Source organism: Rhinolophus sinicus, chromosome 16 (genome assembly GCF_057876585.1).
Source record: "Rhinolophus sinicus isolate RSI-liver-muscle chromosome 16, RSI-T2T, whole genome shotgun sequence".
NCBI lineage: Eukaryota > Metazoa > Chordata > Mammalia > Chiroptera > Rhinolophidae > Rhinolophus > Rhinolophus sinicus.
In genome coordinates this window covers 120279600-120307253 of record NC_142516.1, presented here as the reverse complement: position 1 = coordinate 120307253, position 27654 = coordinate 120279600, and the positions used below count along the sequence as shown (strand labels likewise).

At 35.4% G+C, this 27654-nt stretch overlaps 1 protein-coding gene across 43 annotated transcripts in view; it reads left to right on the top strand.

Annotated features, from left to right (window-relative positions):
- The first annotated feature begins 5488 nt into the window (after nucleotides 1–5488).
- Nucleotides 5489–27654, top strand: part of PCM1 (pericentriolar material 1) — a 78912-nt gene continuing 56746 nt past the window's right edge. For 6 of the 43 annotated variants that reach the window (XM_088793327.1, XM_088793325.1, XM_088793322.1 and 3 more), the window contains exons 1-10: nucleotides 5598–5941; nucleotides 7503–7572; nucleotides 15834–15951; nucleotides 17348–17593; nucleotides 18614–18883; nucleotides 19570–19740; nucleotides 19925–20041; nucleotides 21531–21719; nucleotides 26020–26197; nucleotides 26359–26448. In XM_088793327.1, coding sequence (XP_088649453.1) covers nucleotides 15856–15951; nucleotides 17348–17593; nucleotides 18614–18883; nucleotides 19570–19740; nucleotides 19925–20041; nucleotides 21531–21719; nucleotides 26020–26197; nucleotides 26359–26448 — 1357 coding nt within the window. In that variant the 5' untranslated portion in view covers nucleotides 5598–5941; nucleotides 7503–7572; nucleotides 15834–15855. Of the gene's footprint in view, nucleotides 6137–7502; nucleotides 7573–15047; nucleotides 15193–15833; nucleotides 15952–17347; nucleotides 17594–18613; nucleotides 18884–19569; nucleotides 19741–19924; nucleotides 20042–21530; nucleotides 21720–26019; nucleotides 26198–26358; nucleotides 26449–27654 lie in introns of all 43 variants that reach the window. The other 37 variants (XM_088793334.1, XM_088793331.1, XM_088793333.1 and 34 more) reach the window with 30 other exon arrangements.

The window sequence follows — 27654 nt, the reverse complement described above, 5'->3', positions numbered from 1 at the left end:
GAGTAATGAGAGATGTCATGGTAATTAGATATGGGGAAAACAGAGGAAAGTAACAAGAGCCTTGGAACATTACTTATACATGTGGATTTGATATAATTGGATGATATAATTATGTATAGTAATTAATTGATTTAATTATTTATAAGTTCAGGTTTGTGAGCAAAAGAGGTACATAAGAAAAATCATAATTAATATGTTTTTTTCAATGGAAAGACTAGATCAGTGTTTCTCAACAGGGAGTGATTTTGCCCTCATCCCCCATTATGAGGGATATTTGGCAATGTCAGGAGACATTTTTGGTTGTCACCGCTGGTGAAACAGGGTGCTACAAGTATCTAGTGGGAGGCCAGGGATGCTGCTAAACATCCTGCATTGTGCAGGACAGCCTCCCACAACAAAGAAGCATCCAGCCCCAAATGTCAGTTGTACCAAGATTGAGAGACTCTGGGCCAGCTTAAGGCAGAGAAGTGCTGAAATTTAAGCAAAAGGCCTAAGAACTAGGTCAGAGAGCTCCAACTAACCCCTTGTTTAACATGATTAATCTCTTCTTTCATCAAGTTACCCACAAAGCTAATATGAAGAGTAAATATAAAATCAGTTATATTCAATTATAGAAATATTCCAAAATTGCCCTTAATAGACTTTGTGTTTGTAACCATCAACATGGATGAATCTCAGAAACATAATGTTGAATGAAAAAGCAAGTCAAGTAAGAATATATATATATATATATATATATATATATATATATATATATACACACACACACACACACACACACATATGAGGTTATATGAGGAAAATTAAGGAATGATAACACTGATATCATTCAGGATTATATTTATGTCTGCAAAGAAGGAAAATGTGTGTGAAGAAAAGCACAGGGGCCCTTAAATATGTTGATTATAGTCTATGTTTTAGATTAGGTAGTGGGTTCTTGAGTGAAATTATTGTACTTTATAATTTACATGAATGTCATATATTCTCTTGGTATATCAAAAATCACATAATAAAAACAATCATTAGATTTAGTTACAGTAGTAGTATAGAGGTCACTGAAGATTTTTCCTTTAAATTCTATCACCACCTGCAGGTTAAATCTAGGTACTGCACAAGACTGTCTTCTCAAAGACCAAATTAATGAACATCAAAATAAATGAACCTGCAAGGCATTCCGGACATAAAGAAGTACAAAAGGCAGGGTTTGGGTTCTAGCCATGCTTAAAATCCATCTTTGGATAAAGAACACACAGAAAACATTAAAGAAATAATCCATATAGCCCAAAAGGTTATATTGCAAGTACCCCCCATCAGTGTCATACTTAATATTAAATAATAGGAAACAAATGGTAATTTACATGATTAAAATAAATAACATTTTAAATGATTTAGTTTACCTAGCATGAAACATGGATTTAGTTTACCATTAAAATCCAAGTCCTTGACTCATTCTGTCACTACCTTAGGTCAGGCCTTAGTTATCTCATGCCAGTTGCCACCTGTTATTCTTGTCTTTCTCCTCTCTTCTCCCTACTTTGTTCTAAACATTGCCACTAAAGTATTAAAATAGCTCCTTAATTATAACATTGCCGCTTCCAAAATCTCAGTTGGTTTCACACTATCTATAGAACAAAGCCCAAACTCTTCAGATCAACATTTAAGATTTTCTAGCTTAGTATCAGCCTGTTCATCAACCTTAGTTTCTTCTTCTGCCTTCCCAGCCCCCACTGCACATGCCGCCTCTGCTTCACCTAGCCTGCTTTCTGCATTATCTATTGCTTATTCTGGATGTATCGTCTGTGTTGAAGGTGTGGTCCTTTTCATTGAACATGGTTCTTCCATTTAGGCCTCCTCCTCCATCTTTAATACACCTGTTAAATTGTTCTTAAATGTGGAAAACTGAGATATAGTTTCAATGTGCATCTCTTAGCGGCCACTCATGTTCCACATCTGTATTTCCACCAGACAGTTGCCCCCAGTTTCATCCTACTTGGAAATCATGGAACGATCATTATCTTGGAGGTAGTTTGTCAATATTCTTTCTCTGACTTCCTACAGCACTTACTGTCTGTATTATTTATTTGCCATATTCATACACTACTGGTACTAAACTGATCATTTGCACAAGTTTTCTTTTCTAAATTAGATGGTACTTTTTTTGGAAGTCCGGATAGTTTTGTAGTTTTTTTGTTTGTTTTTTCTTTCCTCAATCCCCTGCTAAGATCAGTAATGCCCATATTTGAGTTTAAGTACCCCTTTTAAATGCAAAAAATTTTCAGACTTCTCCCTCCACCACAGACATATTTCTGGGTCCGTAAATTAGAAAAACATGAATGATCATACTGATTTTAGTAATGTTTTTGAATTCATATGAATTGTTTCAATGACAATAGCTTCAAAATACTTAAAAATAATGTTATGTATGTATATGAGCGAACCAAAGTTTTGCCACCCCAAAATTGCCTTTTGGCATATTGATTTTAGGCTGGTTGTTAAGAAACAAGACCCTTTGCCTTACCTGCCTAAAGGAATTCAGGTAGGAAAACCTGCTTAAAGGAAGGGAGCATCACTTAGCACAAACTAAACTAACAGTAGCAAAGAGAGAAATCTAGGAAATCCTGTTTGTTGAACTTCCTTCTGCATACCATTGTTTCTATGTGGCCCAGCAAGAATTTGTTTATCACGTTTGCTCTTTCTACTTACCTGTAAATTGCCTGCTTTCCCTTTGACGTCCCAGGCATCTGTCTTCTCTTTTGTCCAGAATGGCATGTAAGCCTAAACTGCCCAATGTTTCCTTGGGGCTCATGTTCTTATGGTACTTCGCGCAGATACATCTGTAATAAATTCTGGACATTTTCTCCTGTTAATCTGTCTCATGTTAATTTGAGTATTATCTCAGCCGAAGAACTTAGGTGGGAGAAAAAATTATTTTGCACCGCCTCATATAAAACAAATGGTGATGATAATGATGATGACAGCTAATATTTTGGGGTCTTATCATATGCTAGTACTTATTTAATCAGAAATCCTTCCAAGGCCTCAGTAGACCTCAGTTTAAACCTGGGCTCTACCACTTGGAGTCAGAGCTTTGGTGATTTATTTAACCTCTCATTTGTAAAATGGAACCAATGTAGAATCAATCTCGTCAGTAGAATTGTGAGAATTAAGAAAACCACAACAGATGAAATGCTTAATCCTGTGCCTTGTACAAAATAAACATTACTTTTTTAAAAAAATCCCAGGTAGGCAATATTATTATTCCCTCCCCTTCATTTCATAGATGGGGCAATTGAGGCACCGAAGGGCAAGTAACTTCTCTAAGACCTTAGAGCTGCTGGACTGGTGGAATTAGAATGAGGCCGAGGGTACCCTTCACTACAATAAATACCTACTCCTTGGTTTCTCTGAGTTCCCACAGCACTTTGTTTTTACAAAACAGAATTTACTTACATCACACCCTATTTCTTCACCATTGACTAAAGTATGAACTCTTCAAGGGCAGGGAGTATATTTTTGTTACCTGATTAGCAATGTTAAGACACACAGAAAGTACTAAAAAAATGCATGATAGAAAAATAGTGTCAAAGATCATTGCACTGACTAAACCTGGATACAGTAGCAAGTTACAATAGGCTGGAAGAGCTGAATTTATCTAAATTATGTATTGAGTTCTAGTAATTGGTTTTGCAAACTATTTCTGTTGGTTATTGAGAACAATTTGTTGTTGGAACCCAGGTGCCCATTGTAATGCAGGGTCTTAGATCCCGCTCCCCACACAAGAACGCAGGATATGGTGAGGCCAAAAAGGAACAACAGCCATAGATAGGGGAGTCACACCATTATATTCTTGATGCCAGCTGGTCGAGACACAAAAGCAAACATCTGCCAGTACCCCAACAACGGGTCTTCCTGCACCCGTCTCGCTGGCACCTGGGAGAGACACAGGATCAACACGATCTGCAATGTAATCCACTTGCTAACCGCACTTGCTAGGTGTGGGGACAGAGCCCCAGAGAGCAGTTTCCAGGCTCTCGGCCTCACATAGGTGCTGGCTCGGGTAGTAGATGGCCATCAGCTGTTAGCTAATTGGACGTCAGCTGTAACCAGTGAGACAATTAGCCACTGGTATAACTGCCGTGGCTGCGCTGGTTGGAGTCAGGAGTGGAGTCAGTGAGTTGGTTGGTTGGTAGGCAGAAAAGTGGACAGCAGGTTACAGGTCGTGTGACTCCAGCCTCCAGTGAGACTATAGTGGGGTTGTCCAAACAGTGGCCCGCGGGCCAACCGCGGCCCACAACCCATTTTTTATTGGCCCACAGCAAATTCCAAAAATATATTTAGTTTACTTAAATAAACTAGGTGAGGCAATACATACTTCACCTCGAGTGAGTGGCCCGGCTGTTTGTGTATTTTACTGCATATGGCCCTTGGTTAAAAACGTTGAAAAAAGTTTGGACACCCCTGCTATAGTGGTATGACTCCCCTACCTATGGCTCCGTGGGTGTTCTTTTTTTGCCTAGCCATATACTGCGTTCTTATGTGGGGAGCGGGTCTAGAGGCCCCACAGGCCGCCTCACAGGACACTACGTGCAATCCGCTGTCTGCTTCTCTGCCAACCAACCAACCAATCCCTTTACCAGCCTAACCATGGCAGTTATATCAGTGGCTAATGGCTAACTGGTTACAGCTGATGGCTACTTATTAACTGAGCCAGCAGCTTTCCACGTGAGGCCGAGAGCCTGAAAACTACTCTCTGCGACTGTCCCCACACCCATTCCTCATTCCTCCTTTTGCTTAAAACAAACTTATCCTACAATTACAAACTGTCTAAAAAGAGAATGCCCTTACACTCAAGTAATATTGACTGGTGTTTTAACTTCTCAGGTAGGCACGCTGAAAGCCTTAATTATTTTGTTGTTTTACGAGAGAACCTGTCAACTTACTAACCTTAAAAAATCTGCAGCTGAGAGGAGCGTAAAGAAGTCAGTGTATAGTTTTAGAGAAAATTTCTCGATATAATATTTGATGTAAATCATCTGGTTCTTCTAAGGAAAAAGTAGGACATTAACCCAAGGTGGTATTAATCAACATTTATAATTCTCCCATTAACTGTATGACTTCAAGCCAATTAACTCCCGTGGCTTTATCCTTCACCTATAAACCTAGGGCGAGATAGCAAAGACCGTTTTATTTCCATCCTTTCGTGACCAGGACGTGGGTGGACAGAGACTAGAAAAGCTATCCCTGTCTTTGGTCTTTTGTCCTCCTTCCGGCACCGTCCGGAGCTGACACCCCCACGGAAAACAAGAAGGCACCCACGCTGTTTTTCCAGCCTCCATGAAGGAGTTGGGGGGTGCGGGGCCGTGAGGGGGGTGGGGTCAATCCACTTCCGCTCGGGCCTCGACTCCCTCGTTCCGCCGACCAGCGCCGGAAACCGCATAGTACGCTGGGATTTGTATTCCTCTCCCTCGTGGCGGATGGGCCGGAGCTTACATCCCGGGGTCGAGCTGGTATTCTGGGATATGTAGTCTCTGGTTGTTCGTTGGTGTAATTGGAGTCTGGCTGAAGAGCCAGGGGTTGATACCAGACTCCGGCGGGTCACATGATTCCAGTCCAGAGCGTTGATCGCACTGCGGCTTCGGCCCGGGAGAGTGCTCGCCTGCGCGCGGCCGTTGCCGAGGAGACGGCGCACGTCCCACCGCGCTTGCCCCCTCTGCAGTCCCCCGCCCCTCTTCTCCCACCACAATGAGATCCTAAGATGGCGGTGGCTGCGGCGGTTGGCGCCGACTAGCTAAAGTAGGAAAGGCGGCCATTGGGCCGTAGGCAGCCAGGGGACTTGAGGACTCCCCCTGCTGTGGTCTGTCAGGGAGGACCGCTGTCGGTGGCGGGTCGTGGGGGCTGACCGCTACTCCGCCCTCGGCAGGAGCGGCTGTTTCGTTTACAGGTAATGCCTGCGCGTCCCCAGCCCTTGGCAACCGAGGGCAGCGCGGCGCGCAGGGGCGGGAGAGCAACAGTTCTGGGACAGTTGACCCTGTAGGGCCTGGCTTCGGGCCCACGCGTCTCCGTGGGCTCCTGGGTCTTCCTGTTGCCTGGGCCGACAGTCCGCTCCCTCCGCGGGGCTAACCGACGCGATCTCCGGGTGAGCATCTGGAGACTCGTTAGCGACTGCGGATCCCCCTTCTTGCGTCCTCGCCCCTTTGTTTTTTTTCTGGCCCTGAGGGGTAGGCCGCCTTGCGTCCCGGCTGCTCCAGGAATATCCCTTACAAGCGGAGGAAGCGGAGCTGGGGCTGTGGTTTGGTTCCCAGAGGCAGGGGGTCTACTTTTCCATGGCAAGGACTTAGTGGCCGGTCTTCGTCATTGCGCCCCCTCCACCCCACCCCACCAATTCCATTCTGTGGGGGCATTTAATGTCCAGATCGGGTGAGATAGGACGGGTGAGGAGCGAGGCGACTTTTGGGTTAGGCTGTGAGCAGCGGGATTTCTGCTGTTTCGGGTATTAGAGCAAAAGGGCCGCGCGGGAGGCGTTCCTGACTTGGGCTAAGTGGTGCTTTATACTTGCGAGGAGAATGTTAATAGCTCTTACCTACCTTCCTCCCATTTCTTCCCTTCTCCATCCCTTACTGCACTCCAGTTGGAATGAGCCCAGTATGGGGAAAACTAAACGCCAAATGGGTTTCGGAAAACGTTGCTTGCTTTGCAGAAACTGGTGTTTGGGGAGAAGGTAGTAGGCCCCACTAGTGAGACGGGTTCTCCAAACTTTTCATCCCGCGGCTTCAGGAGTTAGCATTGTCTGGGGGTAAAAAAAAGTTTTTTTTTTTTTTTTTTTTTTTTTTGGCTGTTTTGAGGTGTACCTCATGTGCCCTGCTGGTGACGGATCGTGTTTTGGCGCTGGAAGAAGCGGGCTTTCTGGGCGCCCCTACCACCCCCACCCCATAACTGCTTTCCAGACTCCGCCTACTGGTATTCTCTAGTTACTGGAGTGGGTGTTGTAGAGCTCCCCGGTGCACCTGCTCATTCCTTTCTCTATCACCTTCCCCGTGATAGGGAAGGAAACCATTAAAAGACTGAGTTTTTGAACTGAAGGCAAACCTGGTGTTTATGTAGTGACAAGGTTGTTATGAAACCTAGCTTTAAATAAACGTTTTTTCTTCATCGGATAGGCAAAGTTCCTGAATCGTTTGAGTGATAGGAAGTTAAGGACTTGATCAATCCGAAAAGTAAACTTTGGCATGGATCTTTACATAATTAGAGTTAACCATTGGCCTTACATTCCAAAGTAGGTATCAGATTGTTGTTTGGTAGGATCTTGTAAGTTTAGAGGATTTAAATATTTATGTATATCATCACGTTGTTTTTCAAAAGGATTGAAGTAACAAGTTTAAAATACTGGATTTTTTCTTTCCTTTGGTTTTCTAAACGTATTTTAGGTTATAAATGTATTTGTTATTCTATACTTCAAGTGTAAATAATTTATTGAAGGTTTTTTTTTTTTTTTTAATCAAAAGCAGGCAGCAGCTTTGAAGTGTGAAGCAGGAAAAGAGGTGTTTCTGAGCTGCAAAAACTAGTTTCTAACAGGTAATTTGACATCTTTATATATGCATCGTCCTTCCTATTGAAGTAGAGGGATACTTTAGGATGGAGAATGCTGTCAAAATACCAGTGCCTGGTTGAGGCCCTCTCTTAGTAAACAGACCATCTGGGTTTGCTGCCCTGTTTGCCCTGCTTTTTGGCATGCCACTTTAGTCTGACTTCATACTTTTGTTAGAAAGGAGCCATGCCATTCCTAATTATAAAATACTAGAATAGTTTATGTAATACCTTTTGAAATGTCTTTGTCTTCATAGAATTTTTTCAGTCCATTTGAGTTTGAATTTGTCATATAACAGCTGTTTGGATAGCCAAATCATTTCATCTTAAAGTTATCTTTTACAACTTTTCTATTAATTAGCTGTTCCTATTTTTTATTCAAAAACTTTACTTTTTGAGGTTGTTACATATATTACTGACTGAAGTTTTGTTTTTTCTTTTAGCTTTATAAAATTACTTTAAACATTAGTTTTAATGCATACTCATTATCAAATGCCAGTTAGGTAAAGATATTCTCTGACCAGAAGAAAAAAGTCAGTATAAGTTCATTGAGGGAAACTGAAGTTTGCTAAGAACAACTTAGATATTAAATGACTAATGGATGGGGATTAGAAGAAATTTTTGTTAAAAGAGTTTTCAAAATGTTCTTTGAAGAAAATCTCAGACAGTCTGAATTTAATTCTGGTAAAATTTTAGGACAGCCCACTTAAAAAATTTTTTTAGTATGTTCTTGCTTTCAAGGAAATCAGACAGCTCTTCAGCTCTATTACGAAATAAACTGACCCTCATGAGAAAATAAGGATTGACGGTAGATTTGTAGCTTATTTGTAATTTTCAGTAGTATTTTCTTTTTTAATTGGAATACTATAACAAAGTAGGACAAGAAAAATTGAACTCGGGAAATGTCAAATATTAGTGTGTGTATTAGAGTTTTTAACAAGAGTATATGGTAGGAATCTGGTAAAAGAATTATAGGATCAGATATAAACTAATTTTCCTTTTAACACATTAGGGAAGGTGGATAAGATGAAACAAAAACAGGGCTATTGAGTCAACTCACATTAGAAGACCTTGGTTTTCTCGATAGGGGATTTGGCTATTTGTGAAGGAGGCAAGTGTATTTGAGACTTGGAACGAAACATGAAGCATTTGGAATTACCACGCTAGGGAATTCAATAAGCCAACAAGGGATACATAGCAATACATTCATCTTACAAATTTAATTGAGTGCCTCCATATGCTACTTAATGTACTGGAGATACGGCAGTGAGTGAAATAGCCCAGATGTCTTAACTCATGGATTAAGTTGACATTTTGAAAATGTTCGTGTGTGTGCGTCCGCACGTGTGTGTGTACAGTATAGCTTAGTATACCTTATGGTGGACACAGGAAGTACCACTTTATAACTTTTCCCCACTGCTTGACAGTGTGAGAGGATTGGTTTGGCAGAATGGGCAAATAGGTAAGGAAGTCAGGGATGCTAACAAGGTACTTTTGGTATGGCTCACTTGGGTGGATTCCTGGAGAGAGAAATGACAGGGTCGAGAGCAGGTTCAGCAGGAATGAGAAAATGAGAGCTAGAATACAAGAATTTATGATCAGAAAGAGGGACTTCAGAAGTTCAGGATCTTGAACAAATTACCACTTCAGAGTGAAAACAGTATTGGAATAGAGAAGATGAGATGGACATTGGAATTGAGTCCAGAGTCTTAGAAACATCATTGCAGATGTTCAGGTCATGCAAGCAGGGAATGAAGTGGAGAGTGAAACCATGAGCTAGTGGTTATCAAAATTGCAAGATTTTCTTGGGGAGGAGAGTGGGAAATGGTGCCCAAGATAGGGGGAGTGATATTTTTGATGGCTAATGTGTTCAAAAGAGGAAAATTAAGCATTAGTTAAATAAAAAAGGTCTGCAGATGGTAGCCTTTCCCCATGAATCTGGAAGATTAGGAAGAGTAGCATTTTTTATAAATTATTTCCAAGGAAATAGTGCTTTCAGAGGGATTGGAATTTTATTGAAGCCAAAGAAATAGGAATGTTTGGGAACAGATAGAAAACGGATGTAATACCAAACACGTAATGCATTTTGTTTTCCTCAGTTTCCATTAAAAGTGCTTATTGTACACTGTATTGAGACTTTCAAAACTGTACGCAGTATTTCCTTTTTATGATTTGTAAAAGAAATACCCCAAATTATGCAATGTTTAGAAAATTTGTACAGATACATAAAATGCCAGCTTTGGGTATTTCTGATTTTAAGTAAATATTTTGGAAAAAACTATACTTGATACATTATTTTATTTGGATGAATATTTCTAAAACCTTGATTTACAGTGGTCAATTGATAAGAGACGATTATGAATAATTTATTGCATTTAAGAAATAATATCTGAACTTTAAAGATTTTAGGAAAATAATCTTTTTTCTTGATTACTTAATTTCTTTGAATTTCTTCTTTGTGTTCTTACTTTAAAAGTAAACCTTAGTTCTCGCTGGAGGGATGTCTGTGGGCAGTGGGACACGGGGCTGGGGCACCTCGTGAAATAAATACAGGAAAGTAAGGGGTGAAGAGGCCCCAGTTTCCCCTCACCCCTCGTGCATATCTCGTTTCATAGTTAAGCTGCACCTTCGACTCACCACTGCAACTGAAACTTTATAGTCGACAAGAAATGAAGCAGGTCAGCAAACGAAATATCGCCCCTGTAACTGATCAGGATTTTACTCTGAAATTATCTGAAAATGGAAACCAAAAAATGTCAGAATCCAAATCGTTAAGCGTGTTCACAGTGACTTGGGAATCTTTCCACAGTTTAAAATATATCCACTTATAAACTAAAGATGGTAACTTGAGTGCAGACGGATTCATTTTATAATCAGAATTCAGGTTTACTTAATTTTGATCATACCTGTGGCACCGTCCATTCCCTTTCCCACTTACATATTTTGCTGGTGGGACAATCTCAAGAGCTTTTTTCCAGTCTAATAAAACGGCACAAGACAAAACCAAAACCAAAAGTAAACCTTAGTCATAGGCATTTTCATGGCAATTATGCTGTGATATTCTACTTACTAGATATACAGAGGGTACCAAAAAATGCATATACATTTTAAGAAAAAAAGAAACTATTAAAATTGTAATAATATATACCGATAACAAAAGATGAATACAAGTCATGTGTATACATTTTTTTGGCACCCCCAGTATATGACACTTTGCTGTAATGAATTCTGCAACAGGATTTGCTTCAAAAAGATCACTCACTGAAAGTAGCTTATAAATTGTGTTTTTGCATTTTGTATCTGCAGATAAGAGCCAAATAAGGCTGTCATAAATAGCTAAATGAAACTTATAAATAGTAATTTCAACGTAGTTTAGTAGGTCAGAGGATGCCTAGAAGTGCTTTTTTAAAGTAGAATTTTCCTTTTATCCCCATACCATCACCCATCACTTGCACCACCAATTGTATTCCAATGGTTTCACCTTTTCAGTCTCATTGTCCGTTAAACTTGCCTGGAAAAATCCCAACCTTGGATGGATTCAATGGAGTGTTTATATCAAGGCTGATGAGAACTGCTGGGGGAAAAAAAATTAACACTGCGGATAAGTGAGATGAGTGAATGTTCTCTGCTCTTACCTGGGTCCTTAATGCTCCCATCATTCTCTGTTTCCTACTTTTCTCAAATCTTTCAGACACTGCCATCTCACCTTCTCACATTTAAAGAATAATTCTTTCTACTTCATATCACTTAGGAACTCCCTGAACTTCCAACCACAAAATCTGCTAACCAGCCTTATCCAATTCCTTTTTCCCTTTCCCTTTTTCTTTCTGTGAAGAGATGTTTCTCTGCCTGTCTAAAGCTAATCATGTTTCTCATGCTCTGGATAGTTTATATTAGTATGTTACAGAATAAAATTGAAAAGGTAGAAATACTATATTTTTAATGGTGACTTTGAGGTGGTTAGAGATGTTGGCATGAAGAAGAGAGAAATGACTTGCCTTTATTTTTTAACTGTTATATGGGGAGATAGTTACTCACTTAGAGAAATCAGCTGAATGTTAACGTAATGAATATTGATCCACATGCAGTTATTTAGCTTCATACTAATAATTTTATTTATATAGGGATGTGCCTTTTAAACACTTTTTTTATCACTTTGTTATTAAATATTCTAATTGTTTATGAGACCTCGTATGTCAATCACAATATAGCAGTAGACAAAGTTGTTTATTTTGTAAACTAAGAGACTTTGCTTGGTAAATAGTCTTTTAAAAAAGATTTAGAAAATATTTGATGTCTTTTCCCCAAATTAATTTCAATGTATTTAAATTGTTTTAGAAACTTATTTTAATAGTGTTCAGTCATTGGCCTATAAATGGATCCTTAGAAACAGCTCTTCATTTTAGGGGGAATTTATCATAATATAAAGATAGGATATAAAACATTTCTCCAAATATGTTTTTAATAAGTTTATCTTAAGTAAATTTGCTTTATTACTCTACTGATAGAAAGTATAACAATCTCTATTTTGAGAAAAAATTGATACGTAAGAGTTTTTACTTAAGTAACCTTAATTTCCATTTTAATTTACAATTTTAGACAGTTTGCGTTTAGTACTTTTAAATACAGTATCACCTTTACTGCAAATGTATTTTTTGAGCTCCTAGTTGCAAAATGTTGAGTTATTTAAATGGTTCATTTCAGTTCACCAGACATATTTCTCTACGGGTATCAATTATTTTGTCAAATTCTTAAGTATATTTCCAGTATAAAAAATAAGGTATTGCTGAAAATTGATAAAGACAGAGGAAAGAGGAAAAATCATCATATTCTTAGCCCTGTAACTGACAATTTCTTTCATGCAAGCATTTTAGTATATGCGTATTTTCTTAAAATCTGTGTGCAATTTTGCATGCTTTTTTCCTCTTTTACACTATATGATATAAACAGGCAGTATTGTTCAGCCTTCATAATTATGTGTTTTGAAGGGTATTCTTGTCTAATGGCATTCAGGCTATCGTTTGATATTTAGTTTATTTGCAGTGGACCAAAATTACAGCATAATAAATAATTTCCTTCCTTATAGTGCCCCCTCCATATTTAAGATTGTTTCTTTAGACTAGCTACTGTCAAAACTCAATTTTAATTCTTGATACAGTATCGCCAAAATGCATTTCAGAAAGGTTATACGAGTTTAAATTCTCACCATAGTGACAGAATTCTGGTTTCCCTTTGCTGTCATTAGTATTAGGTAATACTGAGTAAATTTAATAGTCCCTTATTTTAATTTTCTACTGGACTTTATTAATATTTTTATCATTTTACGTTTACTGATTTCTTTGTAAATTGCCCAATCATACTTATTTTTTTGGGTTTTCTTTCTTTTTTTTTTTTTAGTGATATTTGTGTTATTAATTTTTAACAAATTCTTCATGTAGTAAAGATAATAACTGTATACATTTCTTTTATAATTTTTTTCCCCAGTTTGTCATTTACTGTTTATTCTCAGCATACTTAGGATTCACTTTTATGTGACTAAAATCTGTTGAGATTGTTGTCTTTTTATTTCTGCTTTCCAAATTAGTAAGATCTCTCTTTTTAAAGGCCATTCTATTTTCTTATTTGTCTGTTGTTTGACTTTTAAAATGTTATCTATCTATTTTTTATCTACTTACTATCTTGGTGTTATGGTATTAAGGCAGCCTTTCTCAATTGGAAAGAATTAAACTTAATGCTCTAAGGCATCCATTGTTTACTGTGAATTAATTCCTCTTTTGTGTCTGGGATGGTACTGGGTATGTACCATCCTTGGAAGAATTGAAAAAACAGTCATTCAAATCATTTTTCTGTGTTCTATGTTTGAAATGAAGAATATCAGTTAAAGAAAGGCTGGTAAAGCTCTAAATCTTTTTCAAAATAGTTAGCAAATTGTCCCATCAATTAAGTAATCCTACATCATAAAATTGTAAAGATTAATTGATAAAATGCACATAAAATATTTAGCATGGGACTTGGCATATATATACATATATATGTATATATATGTATATATATGTGTGTGTGTATATATATATATATATATATGCTTACACATATAGTAAATACCAATATATAGATGTTAGATATAATTGATTTTTCTCATTTTTTTCTAATTGGGTATATTTGAAGATTTTTTTGGGGGGGCTGGTACTAATTTGGCTATGTAGCCGCTTAATGTGGTTGAATATCTTACTCTCCCAACCTCTACTGTTGCTACTCTTGCTCTTGCTTTCATTTTTCAGATATTAAAATTTTTTTCTGGCTTGTTTATTCTGACTTGCTTTGTCAAATTCCAAGAAGAATCCCAGTGGGTTTATTAAGCCTATACATTTAGAAAAAAATGGTATGTTTATAATGTTTGTCTTCCCACCAGGAAGGTAGTTTGGTTTTTGATTTATTGAAATTCTGTTTGTTTTTTTTTAGAGTTTAATAGTGCTTCTTCACATAGGGCAAAATTATGTTATTCCTAGATACTTTATTTTTTTTATCAGTACTATAAGTGATTATTTTCCCCTGGTATATTTTTTAAGAGGCTGTTGGTGGCGTTTTGAAGTTCTCTAGGTTTTTAAGTGCATCTTCTTTAAGAGTGCCACCTTTTCTCTTTTCAATATAAATATTGCTTTCATATTTTTCTGTTGTTTAGAACTTTCAAAACAGTGCTAAATAACTAATAAATGGCATTCTTGTTTTGGTCTTTATTGTAATAGGGATGTCCTTCATGTCTTATTTTAAAATTACTGGTTTAAAGCAATACTTCTTTCAACTCTGTAGAAATTTATTAAAGTAATATATACTCCTTGAAAAAAACAAACTATAAAGTACATACAACTGTAAGAAAGTGTCAATGTATTGTACTTTTTAAGATTTTTTTCTTTTCCAAATTTGAAGTGTTGAATTTTATTACATCATTTATTTCGAGAACATAAAATTTAACCTACTACTTCGTCTGTTAATATATTATTCTAATAGATATTCTAGCGTTAAAGCATCCATTTGATAAATACTACTTTGTCGTGGATGATAACCCTTTTAATATTGTGCTCTCATGAGTGGGATAAAGTAGGATCTTAGAATCCAAGCGCCTGGGATTTGTATTCCTTTGACGTTTTTAGCTGAATGACCTTGGCAAAGTTATCTTCTGTGTTTCCCGAACATAACCAGACAATCAGCTCTAATGCGTCTTTTGCTTAATATAAGACTGGGTCTTACAGTAAAATAAGAGCGGGTCTTATATTAATTTTTGCTCCAAAAGATGCATTAGAGCTGATTGTCTGGCTAGGTTTTTTGTTTGGGGGAACACGGTAACTCCTTTGAATGTTAGTGTTACTGTTTGTAAAATGAGAAATCTATTATAACCCTGATGTCTAATGGCCTTCCCTTCCCTTGAATGATAAAGTTATCTCACCATCTCTTCTTTCACTCAGTCCTCTAACCTGTGCAGTTCCACTCCCAATGGAAATCCAAAGTCTTCCACCAAATATGTAGAGATCTTAGTTTCTCATGATCATCTCTGCTTCTGAACCTCTGCTTCTACCATTGCTGCTTCTGTTTCTCATCTCTCTGACCCAGGTATGAAATTCTTTACTATCTTCCTTGATTTTCACAAAATCTCCACAATACAATTTAAAATAGGATAGTAGACACTAATATTTTTAAAGTGTTTTTAGCCACTGTCTTTGCACTTAGTCCTACTTCTTTCTTCCTGCCTTCTTCTCATCTTACTTACCATTACTTTGCTTCCTAGTAAAACCAAACCTTTCTCCATGTTTCATGCAGAGCAGTTTTGCCTTCTGAATCTTCGACACAAAATGAATGCCCAGGTCTTTGGGGAGTGGGGGTCTTTAGGTTCTTTGCTAAGAGCACTTTTGGTTCTAGCTGTTAATAACTTTTTCTTACCTTGTTACCTTTTAGGACTGTATTGAATAAATTAAGTACAATAATCTTAAAAGCTTTCAGGCCAGTACACTTAGTGTATATTCTGAGGTTTTCCTTCCCCTCACCGACACTCCAGCTGTTTAACTCATGTTAATCATAATATGCCTTCAACTGCTAAATCAATTTGTTCGTGATGAGTGGTTGACGGTGCCTCTTTTTATTTTATAAAATCAACTTTTCTGAGATTCCTTTATATTGCTAAGCTTCATGGAATGGTTTAAAAATTAGAGTTTGTTTTTATGTGTTAAAAAGGTTAGTTTTCACTTGTTTTACAGAAAGTTAATTGTTAAAGCCAGTATGGCCACAGGAGGAGATCCTTTTGAAGAAGGTGTGAATGACCAGGATTTACCAAACTGGAGCAATGAGAGTGTTGATGACCGACTCAACAATATGGTATGATGTCTTATTGATAGTTGTATTAGTAGTATTAAAACACAACTTTCCCTTACTTAGCCAAATAGAACTCACTTTGTATGTTTGTAAAGCAAACATATTTTTACTTGCTGGCCAAGCTATTAACTGACGCAAGATATTAGTTGAAGATATTTTTGTTTGCAGGTAGCAGATATCACTTGAGTTAGCTTAAACCAAAAAAGGAAGGTTTTTAAAATAAGGATGTAAAGATGTTTTATGGAAAACAATTAAAAGGAATAAAGCTGGGTTTTAGGAAGGGATTGGAAAAAAGAACTAGAAGGTTGTCAAGAATTAATTTTTTGCTGCCCTTACTCTGCTTTTCTCTGCTTTTAAGTGCCTCTGCTTAACACAGCTGTTTCTTCACAGACCAGCTTTCTCTCTTGTCCACATGGAGCCGCCTTTTCATTCTAAGGTTTTCAGTTATGGCTGCAATTATATACTGACTAGTAATCTCTTAGCTACAATTTGAAATTTTAAAATATGATTTTCCCAATTTGAATTAGATACGCATCCCTTTTTCAGTCAGCTATGGTCAGGATGGGGTTGGGTAGGTAGAACAAGAGGTTGGCAGGAACACCCACACATGGGTTGGGGTAGAGGGACAGTTTGTAGAGAAGGGAGTTTTGTAAATGAGGAGGATCTCCCAAAGGTTTTACTAGCAAAAGCTAACAAAATTGTTTGGTGGGATTTGATAGACTTTTTTTGTTGAATGAGTTAGGTTATGTGGGTATAATTAAGTACATAAAAATGTGTTTTAGATGAACAAGTGTTTTTTATCAGATCTTATACAATGCATTGTTGCCTATAAAAAATGTTATATATATGCTTACCATGTACTAGGCACTGTGTTTTTATGTATGCTATTTTTAATTGTGTTTTAAAGGTGACACTTCTAGAGATTAAGAAACTGCGACTGGGAAGTTAATTGCCTAGGGTCACACAGTGGAGCATTTTTCCAGAAAACTTTACTTTAGAACTCGAGTTGATTATAGGTCTGTTTTCTTATACATAGTGACTTTAAAGGAAGTCAGTAAAAGTATCTAGAATTCATTTCATTATTTAATTATAAGTAGTAAAGAACCATTTCTAAAAATGCTTTTGAAAATAGACTGTCTAGGGTTGGAATTTGGGGGTTTACATTTGTTAATGATCTATGAAAAGGAAAGTAATCTATTTTTTGAAGAACAATCCAAGAAATTTAGGCTAGACATAGTGGGAAATTGGTTAGTAGAAGCAAATAATTGTCCCTAGGACTGTGTTTATGTGAACAGTGTTTTGCCATTTTTAAGACTGACCAACGTTTTTTTTCAGCATACCAAATTATTTTCCTGGTTTGGTAGCGGACATAGTAACTCTTGCCTTTACTTTTTTAAAGGATTGGGGTGGCCAACAGAAGAAGGCAAATAGATCATCAGAAAAGAATAAGAAAAAGTTTGGTGTAGAAAGTGATAAGAGAGTAACAAATGCTATTTCTCCGGAGTCATCACCAGGAGTTGGAAGGCGAAGAACAAAGACTCCACATACGTTTCCACATAGTAGATACATGACGCAGATGTCTGTCCCAGAGCAAGCCGAGTTAGAGAAACTTAAACAGCGGATAAACTTCAGTGACTTAGATCAGGTTTGTGAATTATTTTAAAAATCAAGTCATAACGGGGGGAAATTTTGAAATGGATTAATCATTTGTCTTAAGAATAAAATACTGAGCTGTTTATTTCCTTTTCTTAGTTTCTGTGCATATGAAAAGAATTTTAATCAGTGGTTATGGTACTGTGTTCTTTGAAGGGCAACAGAGTCTTATTTCTAAACTTGCTAAGGACAAGTCTTTCTGGACTTTATTACTATAGGATCTGACTAACTTAAACAATTTCGTTATGAAACTAAATTTTGCATGGTAGTACTGAATAAGAATGCTATTAAGGACAAGGGAAGATCCAGTTTAGAATATTTAGTATTGGCTCATAGTGGAATGTTCTGGATAACCTCAAGTTTAGAGTAAAACTATAGTTCGTATTTGTAATCACTGAAATAAAGTTTAGAACTAAGAGCAAGTAGAAATGATAATGAACTTGTAACAGATAATTTACTATCACATCTATACTTGACAAAGATAAACAGGTTTCCAAATATGGATAAAGGTAGATCAAGTCTAGTATGGTGAAGATAGTGATCATATATCATTTAGTCATCTATTTACTAATTGTTGAACACTTACTGTATGCCAGGCACTGAGCTAAGTACTTTTTCAGGTAGTGCTTCTTAAAGACACATTGTTATGCTGATGTTCATATTAATTAACATTGATTCATTGGGACTAAAGCCTATATAAGATTCTGTGGACAAAGAAGAATAGCAGTATGAGTTATAAATATGGTTCATAGTCCTAGTACCTCATTTAGACTAATCTTGCTTACATTCATCAATTGAATTCTGTGATAAAATTAGAAATTGGAAGTACTAATCAAATTTTGGTATTTTAGTAGAATTTTGTAGATCTGAAGCTGTTTCAAATCTTACTACAAGCTGTATATGCACACCTCCCGAATCAGTATGTGATGGTGAAACTAAGTACACTGGAATATTTTTTAAAAAATTGTTGGAAGATTAATGTTTGTGGGTTTGATTTCTTTTTTATATATAGAGAAGCATTGGAAGTGATTCTCAAGGTAGAGCAACAGCTGCTAACAACAAACGTCAGCTTAGTGAGAACCGAAAGCCCTTCAACTTTTTGCCTATGCAGATTAATACTAACAAGAGCAAAGATGCTGCTACAAGTCCTCAGAAGAGAGAGGTGATTGGATCAGCACAATGTAAAGAGTTGTTTGCTTCTGCTTTAAGTAATGACCTTTTGCAAAACTGTCAAGTCTCTGAAGAAGATGGGAGAGGAGAACCTGCAATGGAGAGCAGCCAGGTCATAAAATTTGCTTCTTTTACTCTTTGCTTTCACAAACCTCAAAGTATAAACATTAACATAAAAAAAATTAAATTAGGTTATGTACATAGGAATTTTAGTTAGGTAGAATTAAAGTACTTCCCTGACACTCATCATTAATCTATCACATTTATTCAAAATAATGCAAATTTCTTTTACCCAAAGTGACTATAGAAATAAATGGCATATTGAGGTAAATCAACCTTCTGCCAAATGCTATATTGACCATTGTTAGTAAAGGGGGTCTGGGAACAATGGGATTAATAGATTATTGTAAGAATTTTTTAAAATTATGATATAATTCTTTTAAAAGTGCTTTCAAAAGCATACTACTTGAAATTTATAAATAAATATAAACATTAGAAAAACATAGTTTGGTATGCATCTCTATAAATAAAAATTTTTAGGTAATATAGATTAAAACTAATTTTGAAATTTTAAAATTAATAGTAGTTGGAGCTGTTACTATTGGCAGTTACGTTTTGGTTAAATTCTAAATTTGATTCAGATCTTTTGCATGTATGAATTCACACAAGAATTAGAAGTATCTTTTGTTGTTACATCTGAAATTTAAAATCCATAAAATTGTTGCTGTTGAATGAGTTATGCTAAATTTTACATACTGTTTACTTTCATGTTCTTTTTAAAAATATTTCCCTCTGCAGATTGTAAGCAGGCTGGTTCAAATTCGTGACTATATTACTAAAGCTAGTTCCATGCGGGAAGATCTTGTAGAAAAAAATGAAAGATCTGCTAATGTTGAGCGCCTTACTCATCTAATAGACCACCTTAAAGAACAAGAAAAGTCATATATGAAATTTCTCCAAAAAATCCTTGTAAGTTTTAGACCTTTTAAATAATGTATTAAGTTATTTTGTAGCATGTCAGTGTGTATGTACTGATGACATTCTGATGCCACCTCAGAGGAATTGATATATTTTCAGAAAATCGTGTCATCCATTATAACATTTTATTGCCCTTTTTAATAGTTGTATGATTTATACCACTAAAATATTTCAGGCTAGAGAAAATGAGGAGGAGGATGTTCGGACTATAGATTCAGCTGTGGGATCTGGTTCTGTAGCTGAGAGCACATCGCTAAACATAGATGTGCAGTCTGAGGCTTCAGATACCACGGTAAGCGGCTTTTTGGTAATTAAAGTGCTAGAAATGAAGACTTAAACTTTTCCTCCATTTTTGAAGGTGATATTTTTATCAGCATTCCTTAATGCAAAGTGTTTTTTGGGGAAGAAACCCTCAAATTATTAATGCTGAATATATTCTTTTTAAACATGGAAGTTAAAGTTTTATTTATTACCATTAAAGATAGTTTTAATAGTTGATTTTAAAATCTAGTAATTTCCGGTCTTCAGCTTACAGACACATGGTTTTTCTAGTTTGTTTCATGAAGCACAGCTTTATTCATTTGGAGGAACATGGGGAAAGTTCACATTCATCGCGGATGTAAGAGCTATAAGTAGAGAATATCATTGCTTAGCATATTGTCTATTGGAAAAGTCTCTAAGTTCATTGGCCATTGAGGAGTTATTTTAAGGCTAGTAGGATTTTTCGTTTCTCAGGCTAGCCTAAAACTGGAATAAATCAGATGACTGAAAAGTGGAGATAAAAATGGGACAAGTTAGCATTTCCATTGTGATTCATTCACAGCGAGAAAAAATACTATAATTTCTGACTGCAAAATGAAATTTATTGAAATACTTCTTTCAAAAAAATAATCAGGAATTTATTTTTGAAGAAAAATTTGTGAAATAAACTTAGTTTATAGAAATTAGTGTGCTTTGAAACGAGTTTGCTTTTTAGCATTTTTATTTTATGCATAACAGATATACCTATAACCATGCAATTGTAAACTTGAAAACCTGTTACCAGTAATGACTTTTCTTGTGAAAGGGTAACGATGTATGTCTATCTTTTGTTTTTGAGATATGTTCCAAATACTATTCAGCATTAGGAATTGGAGGGTTTGTTTCCTTTTAGAATTGACCTGCATAGTTTATCTGCCTCCTTTCTCTTTCCTGCCCTTCTTAATTTGAAGAGGAAATTTGAATTTTTTTCACTACATTATTTTCACCAGTAGATACTCAGGCCTGATCCAAACAGTTGTTGAAGAATGAATTCTACTGTGGGGAAATTGTTTTTTCTATTTACAGTGGTGCTGGGAATAATTTCTTCCTCACATTTCATTCTTGCAGAAATCGAAGGGTTGGGGGTGTGTGGGTAAAGGAATGCTATTGGGTGGGGTGGGAAGTGGTATAGTTGATTATTATAATTTATATACTAGCACTTATAGTGATTACTGTGAAGATAATTTTTTTATAACAAAATCATGATATTATGAAAGTTGATTAATAGCATAAATGTTAAAATATGCTTCAGCAGTTGTTATATAGCTTGAGAATTGCCCAGCGTAAGATACTTAATTACAATAAGCAATAGTCTAGTGTACAGAAATTTAAAAGTCTTAATTAAGCTTATTGCCACTTGGGGGAGGGTGGATTGATTTTTTAAAAGATGGATTGGTAAATTTTTTGTATTTATAAGGCGGGCTTGTATGTTAAACAGGAGTTTGTGTTAAGAAATTAATATGCTACACTATTTAATAAAGGAGGCATCTTTTAGTCTGAGAATTCGGCCGTGCATTGAGGACAAACTAGGGAATTCAGCTTCACAAGAACAGGTTTCAGACATTGACGTTACTACAAGTCCAAAAGGGAAAGTTGACAGACCTCCTCAGAATGACAGGGAACTGAGGCCTAATAGGAAATATAGCCGAAAACGTGGATTTCCCTCAAAGGTATACTTCACAATATTAACTTGGGAAGTCTCTAAATGAGCAACTCTTTGTTAATATTTCCTTTTTCTTATTTGCTTTTCTGTTGTTGCTATTACTCTCTTAAATATGTAAATTGTTAACATGCTTAATTATACTGTAATTTGCTATAGTAAAATGCTGTCCTTTAGTGTTTTTACTCTTTTCTGTTTTCTTATATTCTTCTCCATAGATTATATTTGGCAGCTGTTTTTATTTGTGTGAACAAAGGACTTGAAACTTAATCCATTTTCCTTTTTAAATTTTTTTTGTTTTTTTTTTGTGCTAAAATCCATTTCCTTTTTTTGCTACTGAGAACTCATAACACAAAATATAGCAAAATATTTGCCTGGACCATTAATTGCCTTTTGTTTCTGATATTTGTGTTCGTGGATTAAGATGATACTTTTAAGTTTTGTCTTATTTCCTGTAGTCATTCATTGAAGAAAAACAAAATAGAGCAAGTTATTAGCATTCCTGTCTTTGTAAGAATGAAATATTTTTAGTGTTGGTTTATGGTTTTGATCCTGTTGGAAACCCTTACCATTTTTTTTTTTTAAGATAATGCTTAATTATCCAGTGACTTGTTTGCTTATATCTTTGCTATTTTTTTTCCTTGAATGTTTGCTGTAAAGGTTCTTTTTTTTTTAAATTTTTCATGATTTGCCTAAAGGCACTCAGGAAAGGTTTAAAGACAACTATTTGTGTACTTTCACTTAAACAGTTTGAATAAAAAAATAGCATTTGTAAAAGGGCTCATATCCATTTGGCAAGAATAAAGTACTATTTTAATAATCGAGTATTGATAGGACTAATTTCATGTTTTATTACTAGCTTATTACCTAGGATTAGTCTTTCTTTTCTATTATGTACCGTGTTTCCCCGAAAATAAGACCTAGCCGGAGAACCAACTCTAATGCATCTTTTGGAGCAAAAATTAATATAAGACCGGGTCTTATTTTACTACAAGTAAAATTTTACTATATTTTACTATAATTTATAGTAAAATAAGACCTGGTCTTATATAATGTAATATAAGACCGGGTCTTACATTAATTTTTGCTCCAAAAGATGCATTAGAGCTGGTTCTACGGCTAGGTCTTATTTTCAGGGAAACACGGTACATATTTTATATTTTTGTGTCTGTTTAAAAATGACAAAACTTAACCTGTAGGTATTTTGGCTTTTTTGTTTTGTCTGACTCTCACAAGAGTTTGAGGATATGGTTGGAAATAATCTCTGGTGATGCTACCATCAAGTACCCCAATTCAATAGAAGAGTAAATAAAAAGGTAGCCGATTATTTTTAAATGCTATTTCTTTTAGCATTGGAGAAGAGAAAATGAATGTGAAGCACAAGTAGATATCCTTTGGAACTTATTGTTCTTCTTTTTAAGTCTTCTGAATAGTGACAAACAACTTAAGAGTTGACAATTACTATAGCATAGTATCTGCCAATTTTACTTTTTTTCCCTAAAGCATTATATTTACTTTTAAAAACCACTTTCCTCTTAAGTTTCTTCGGATAATATCCTTATAAATGAATACTATTCTCAAACTTTCTTCTTGGAATTTATTCTAATTTGAGTCTCTTTAATCTTACGATTCTTAGGGCCATCCAAGGGTAGTTCTATCAATACTCCGTTCACAAAATGATTTTAATTTCTTTAAAAAAAATTCCTAATTCCCACCATCTGACTATTCTTTTTCTGCTATGCAGAATCTGTTCTCCCCACCGCATCTTCATTCCCTCTTTAACATCCTTTCAAAATGTAGTATTCTGTTAGAAGAGGAGGAAAAAAAGTTGAGATCTTAACTGAAATTCAGAGTTTAAAGTAATCTTGTGACTTGCAGTTTAATAGGAAATGATTAATATTCTTGAGTGCCTAGAAGGGCAGAGTCCATTTTGTGGAATATTTTATAAAACTTGATATTTTGCATAATTTTTAAAAAGAAGCCTTCCACAAATACCCATGCCTTCATTATTTTTCCATACTCATCTTTCCCCCTACACTTAATCTTAGCTTTTACAGGATTTATAAGCTTATTTTATACCATCTACCCTTTTTTGCTATTATTTTCATCATTTCCAGTTATTTCATATGGGTTAGTTTTGTCTCTCAAACCAGACTTCAGAGAATTGTATGTTAGACTTTTGTATTTAGAACTATCTAAGTGAATAATTTTGGGGTAGACTGGTGTGAAAACCACTGAACCTAGAATTCTGACTTCCCCTAACTGTGATATTGGATAAATTCACTGTTTATCTCCTTTGGGCTTATAATTCCTTACTTTTCACATGAACAAAATTGGAATATTATCTGAAGTATTTTTTAACTGTAAAAATATATTCAGATCCATGAAGAATTACTAGAGGAACCTCAGTTGAGTAGAGGAAAGGAAGACTTTGGGTTTTCTGAAATTGGTCTGTTACCTCTATATAACTCAGGATTTTATACCCAAGTTTTTTGTTTCTGTTTGATCTGTAAACTGAAAATGTGCTTGCTAAAAGTGACTGAAGAAGTTTAGATGAAAATATGTATTGGAATTGTGGATATAGTCCTAACTCCCTTTTTGTATTTCCTTTCCATGTAACATTCTCTTGGCATGTTCCTATCCCTAAGTATTTTTATTTCCATTTTTTCATCTTCCCTTTCTTTATATTTGATAGTAGTCCCCACCCACCTCCCTCAGCTCAGTTTTTCTAAGTATTCTTCTTAAATGTTATTTTTATGGATGCAGGTTATTAAGCAGTAATAAAACCTCTTGAACTTAAAAAATTGTTGGGAATTCATCTTTGGATTAGTGAAAAATCTGAAGGTAATTGTGTTTACTTCAATAAATAGTTCAGAATTCTTTATAATTAGAGCATCAAAGCTTTGCAAATAAATGTGACTAACAAGGATTAAAGTTCTTTTAAAAAGTTTTTTTTTTTAAAGTGTAAAAATCCGTGATATCAAATTGTTTAGTACACTATTTAGATAGCTTTCAAGATACTTTGATGTCTAAACTATTTTTGAGCGGTGGGAGGATTATAAATTGGGTGTAGATGTACATTTTTGAAGGTTTGTAGCCTAGATGACATTTTGCCTTATTTGTGTAGTGTTTCTTCTAATGAATGGCCATTGATAATTCGTTGGAGTATTTGGTTGATACCAATTTGGAGAGACTTCTCTTCGTTATTCAATTGAGATCTGTACTTATTTGGGTCTGGTTTTACATTTTACCAGTGATTTTGATGAAATTATTTTGGATCAAATATGAGAAAGATAGCTATTGCTATGTATCCATCCCCCTTCAAATTGTTTTTTCAAAATGTAAACAGTCTTGAAATATTCCAGAACTAAGAAGAGGAGTTTTGACAGAAAAGAATGTAATATTCTAGGTTAATAGAAATATTTTATGTAAATATTAGGTAAAATCGTAAGATTTCTTTTAGAAGGCAAGTCAGTGTTGAAAAATACCATTATGGTATAATTTCAAGCATAATTTGGCTTGTTTTTTAGTTATATTTAAATTTGTCTTTTTGCTTCACTGACTTATTTTCTCTTGTTGAGTTACGTTTGAATAGTTTTAAGCCTTTAAAACTTAATTTTAAAGTAATGTGATCCTTCACTTTCAAGCAAAATGCTAGGTTTTGGGGGGAATTTTAAAGTATCCTATTTTTATGTCCTCAGATTCAGGTAAAGGAACATATTTTAAAAGAAAAAATAGTGATATTTTTGATACAAAATTTTCTGCTTTATTGTTTGCTTATATAATGTGATGCAAGTAAATTAAAGCCTTTCATATCAGATTATCAGATAAAAAATTTATTTTTTAAATTACTGTCCTTCATTAGAAAATAGTGTGTTTGTTTTTGTTTTGTTGGTTTTTTAAAACATCATAGGAGTAGTGTGATCTTTTCCAAGGATACTTTTAGGGCATTAATCTGGTGTGATCTGCTCCTTCTATGTAAGGCCTGGATCCTGTGTGTGTGCGCTTGTAGTGCCTTTTACCTTCATAGCCTTCCTGTTTTCTTTTTTGTGTGTCTTTTTCTTTCCTTTTGTTAATTCCTCTTTATGCTAAGCCACTCCTTATGGTCTTTCACCGTGAAATTACCTGACTCTTAATATGGCAGGCTATCTCTGTGTTACCATTTTATTTTTTCTTCAAGTCTACTAAAATTATATCCAGGGTTGTATATTTAATACTAATTTATAATCTACGTATATACTTGGCCATTGCTAGTTGAAACAGGAACGTGAATTTTAATAGATATAAATATGGTTGGTCTTATTTTCTAGGCCAGAGATCCTCAGCAGGAGCCCTTGGAAGAGATAGAAAGTTTGAAGAAACAACATGATTTATTAAAAAGGATGTTACAGCAGCAAGAGCAACTGCGAGCTCTGCAGGGACGACAAGCTGCTCTTCTTGCTCTGCAGCATAAAGCAGAGCAAGCTATTGCTGTGATGGATGATTCTGGTATGCCACAGTCTTAGAATGTTGTTTTTATAAGCAAAACTCAATAAATAGTGGCATTGCAAGATGGATGCTGGTTATTGTAGTCAGATCTTGATTGTTGACTCGTTTAGAAACCTACACGTGAGGCTTACCCTGTCCTGTGCTTTTCTCTGGTTATGCAGAAAAGATTGCAGGGACAACTCCTGGCCATCATACTGTACCGTGCAGACAGCCAGCTCGCTCTCCTTTTCATCAGAGAGTACCCTTAAGAGGTAAAAGGACAGGCTGTAGTTCTGCTTTTGTACATCAGACTGACAGAGCTGTTGATACTTTTATTTCTACTATTTGTACATCATTTAACTGGGATTACCGTACTTTGATTGCCTCCTAAAAAAGGATTAAAACCTTGAGATAGTGATTCAATTTACAGACCTTCTTTAACGTCTAAATTTTATTAAATTCTTTAGTATTGAGTCTAATTTTATAGTCTCATCACCTTCAAACCTAAGTGTTTAATTTCTCAAGTTGAAAACAAATTGTTACTAAAACTCAGTAAAACTAAGATGTATTTTCTAGTGGACTGTCATCCCAGTCTAATAATAATTTATCTACTGTGGGCTCTCCATTTTAGGTCCTTGCTGAGGTTACCCTGTTTTTACTCAGTTTATCCTGCTGCCCACACCTAGCCCATTGGTTCAGCCCTCTGATCACTGTTATGCATAATTTAATTTTGCATTTTCATAAGGAACTTTATGACTTGCAAGTTACCTACTTTTTTGTATAATTATATAATTATATGTAATTTATGTAGTATAGTATATAGTAACAATTATACAGATTTTTAGCCCCACTTTTTACTTATAAAATCCAAACTGTCGTTAGCTTTTACGTTTATATTTAGGAAAAAACAAAATATTTTACCAATGACCAATACTAGTTTGGTTAATGACTAACCTATTAAATACTTTTCAAATCTGGAGTATCAGATTTCAGAGACTTTCCTGTGATAGTTATGTTATTTCAAATACTTACATTTACATCATCCCATTTGATCATCACAAAATTGTAGGTTAGTTGCTGGAACCTTTTTTCTTATTCTCATTTTATAGAGAAGGAACTCTTAACAGAGTTTGTGACTTATCTAGGCTTATACAGAATTTTAGAATCAGATCCCTTGAGTTCTAGGTCAGTGGTCCTTATTTATGAATATGAACTTTTAAGTAAGCAGATGATTGCTTTAAAAAAAAATGTGTACCATCATTAAGCAGGGACCAGGAGTAGAATGAATAAAAGTATAATTTTATTTTATATATTATTTTAAAAAGAATTTTAGGTTAGAAATTTTAAAACAGATTTCCTCTTGGATTTTTGAGATTGTGTAGGGCAATACTGAATGAAAACCAGAATTGTAGTATTTAATCTTCCGGTATATGAGAGGCAACATAATTGTCGTGGGAAAGAGTGCTCGTTTCATCATT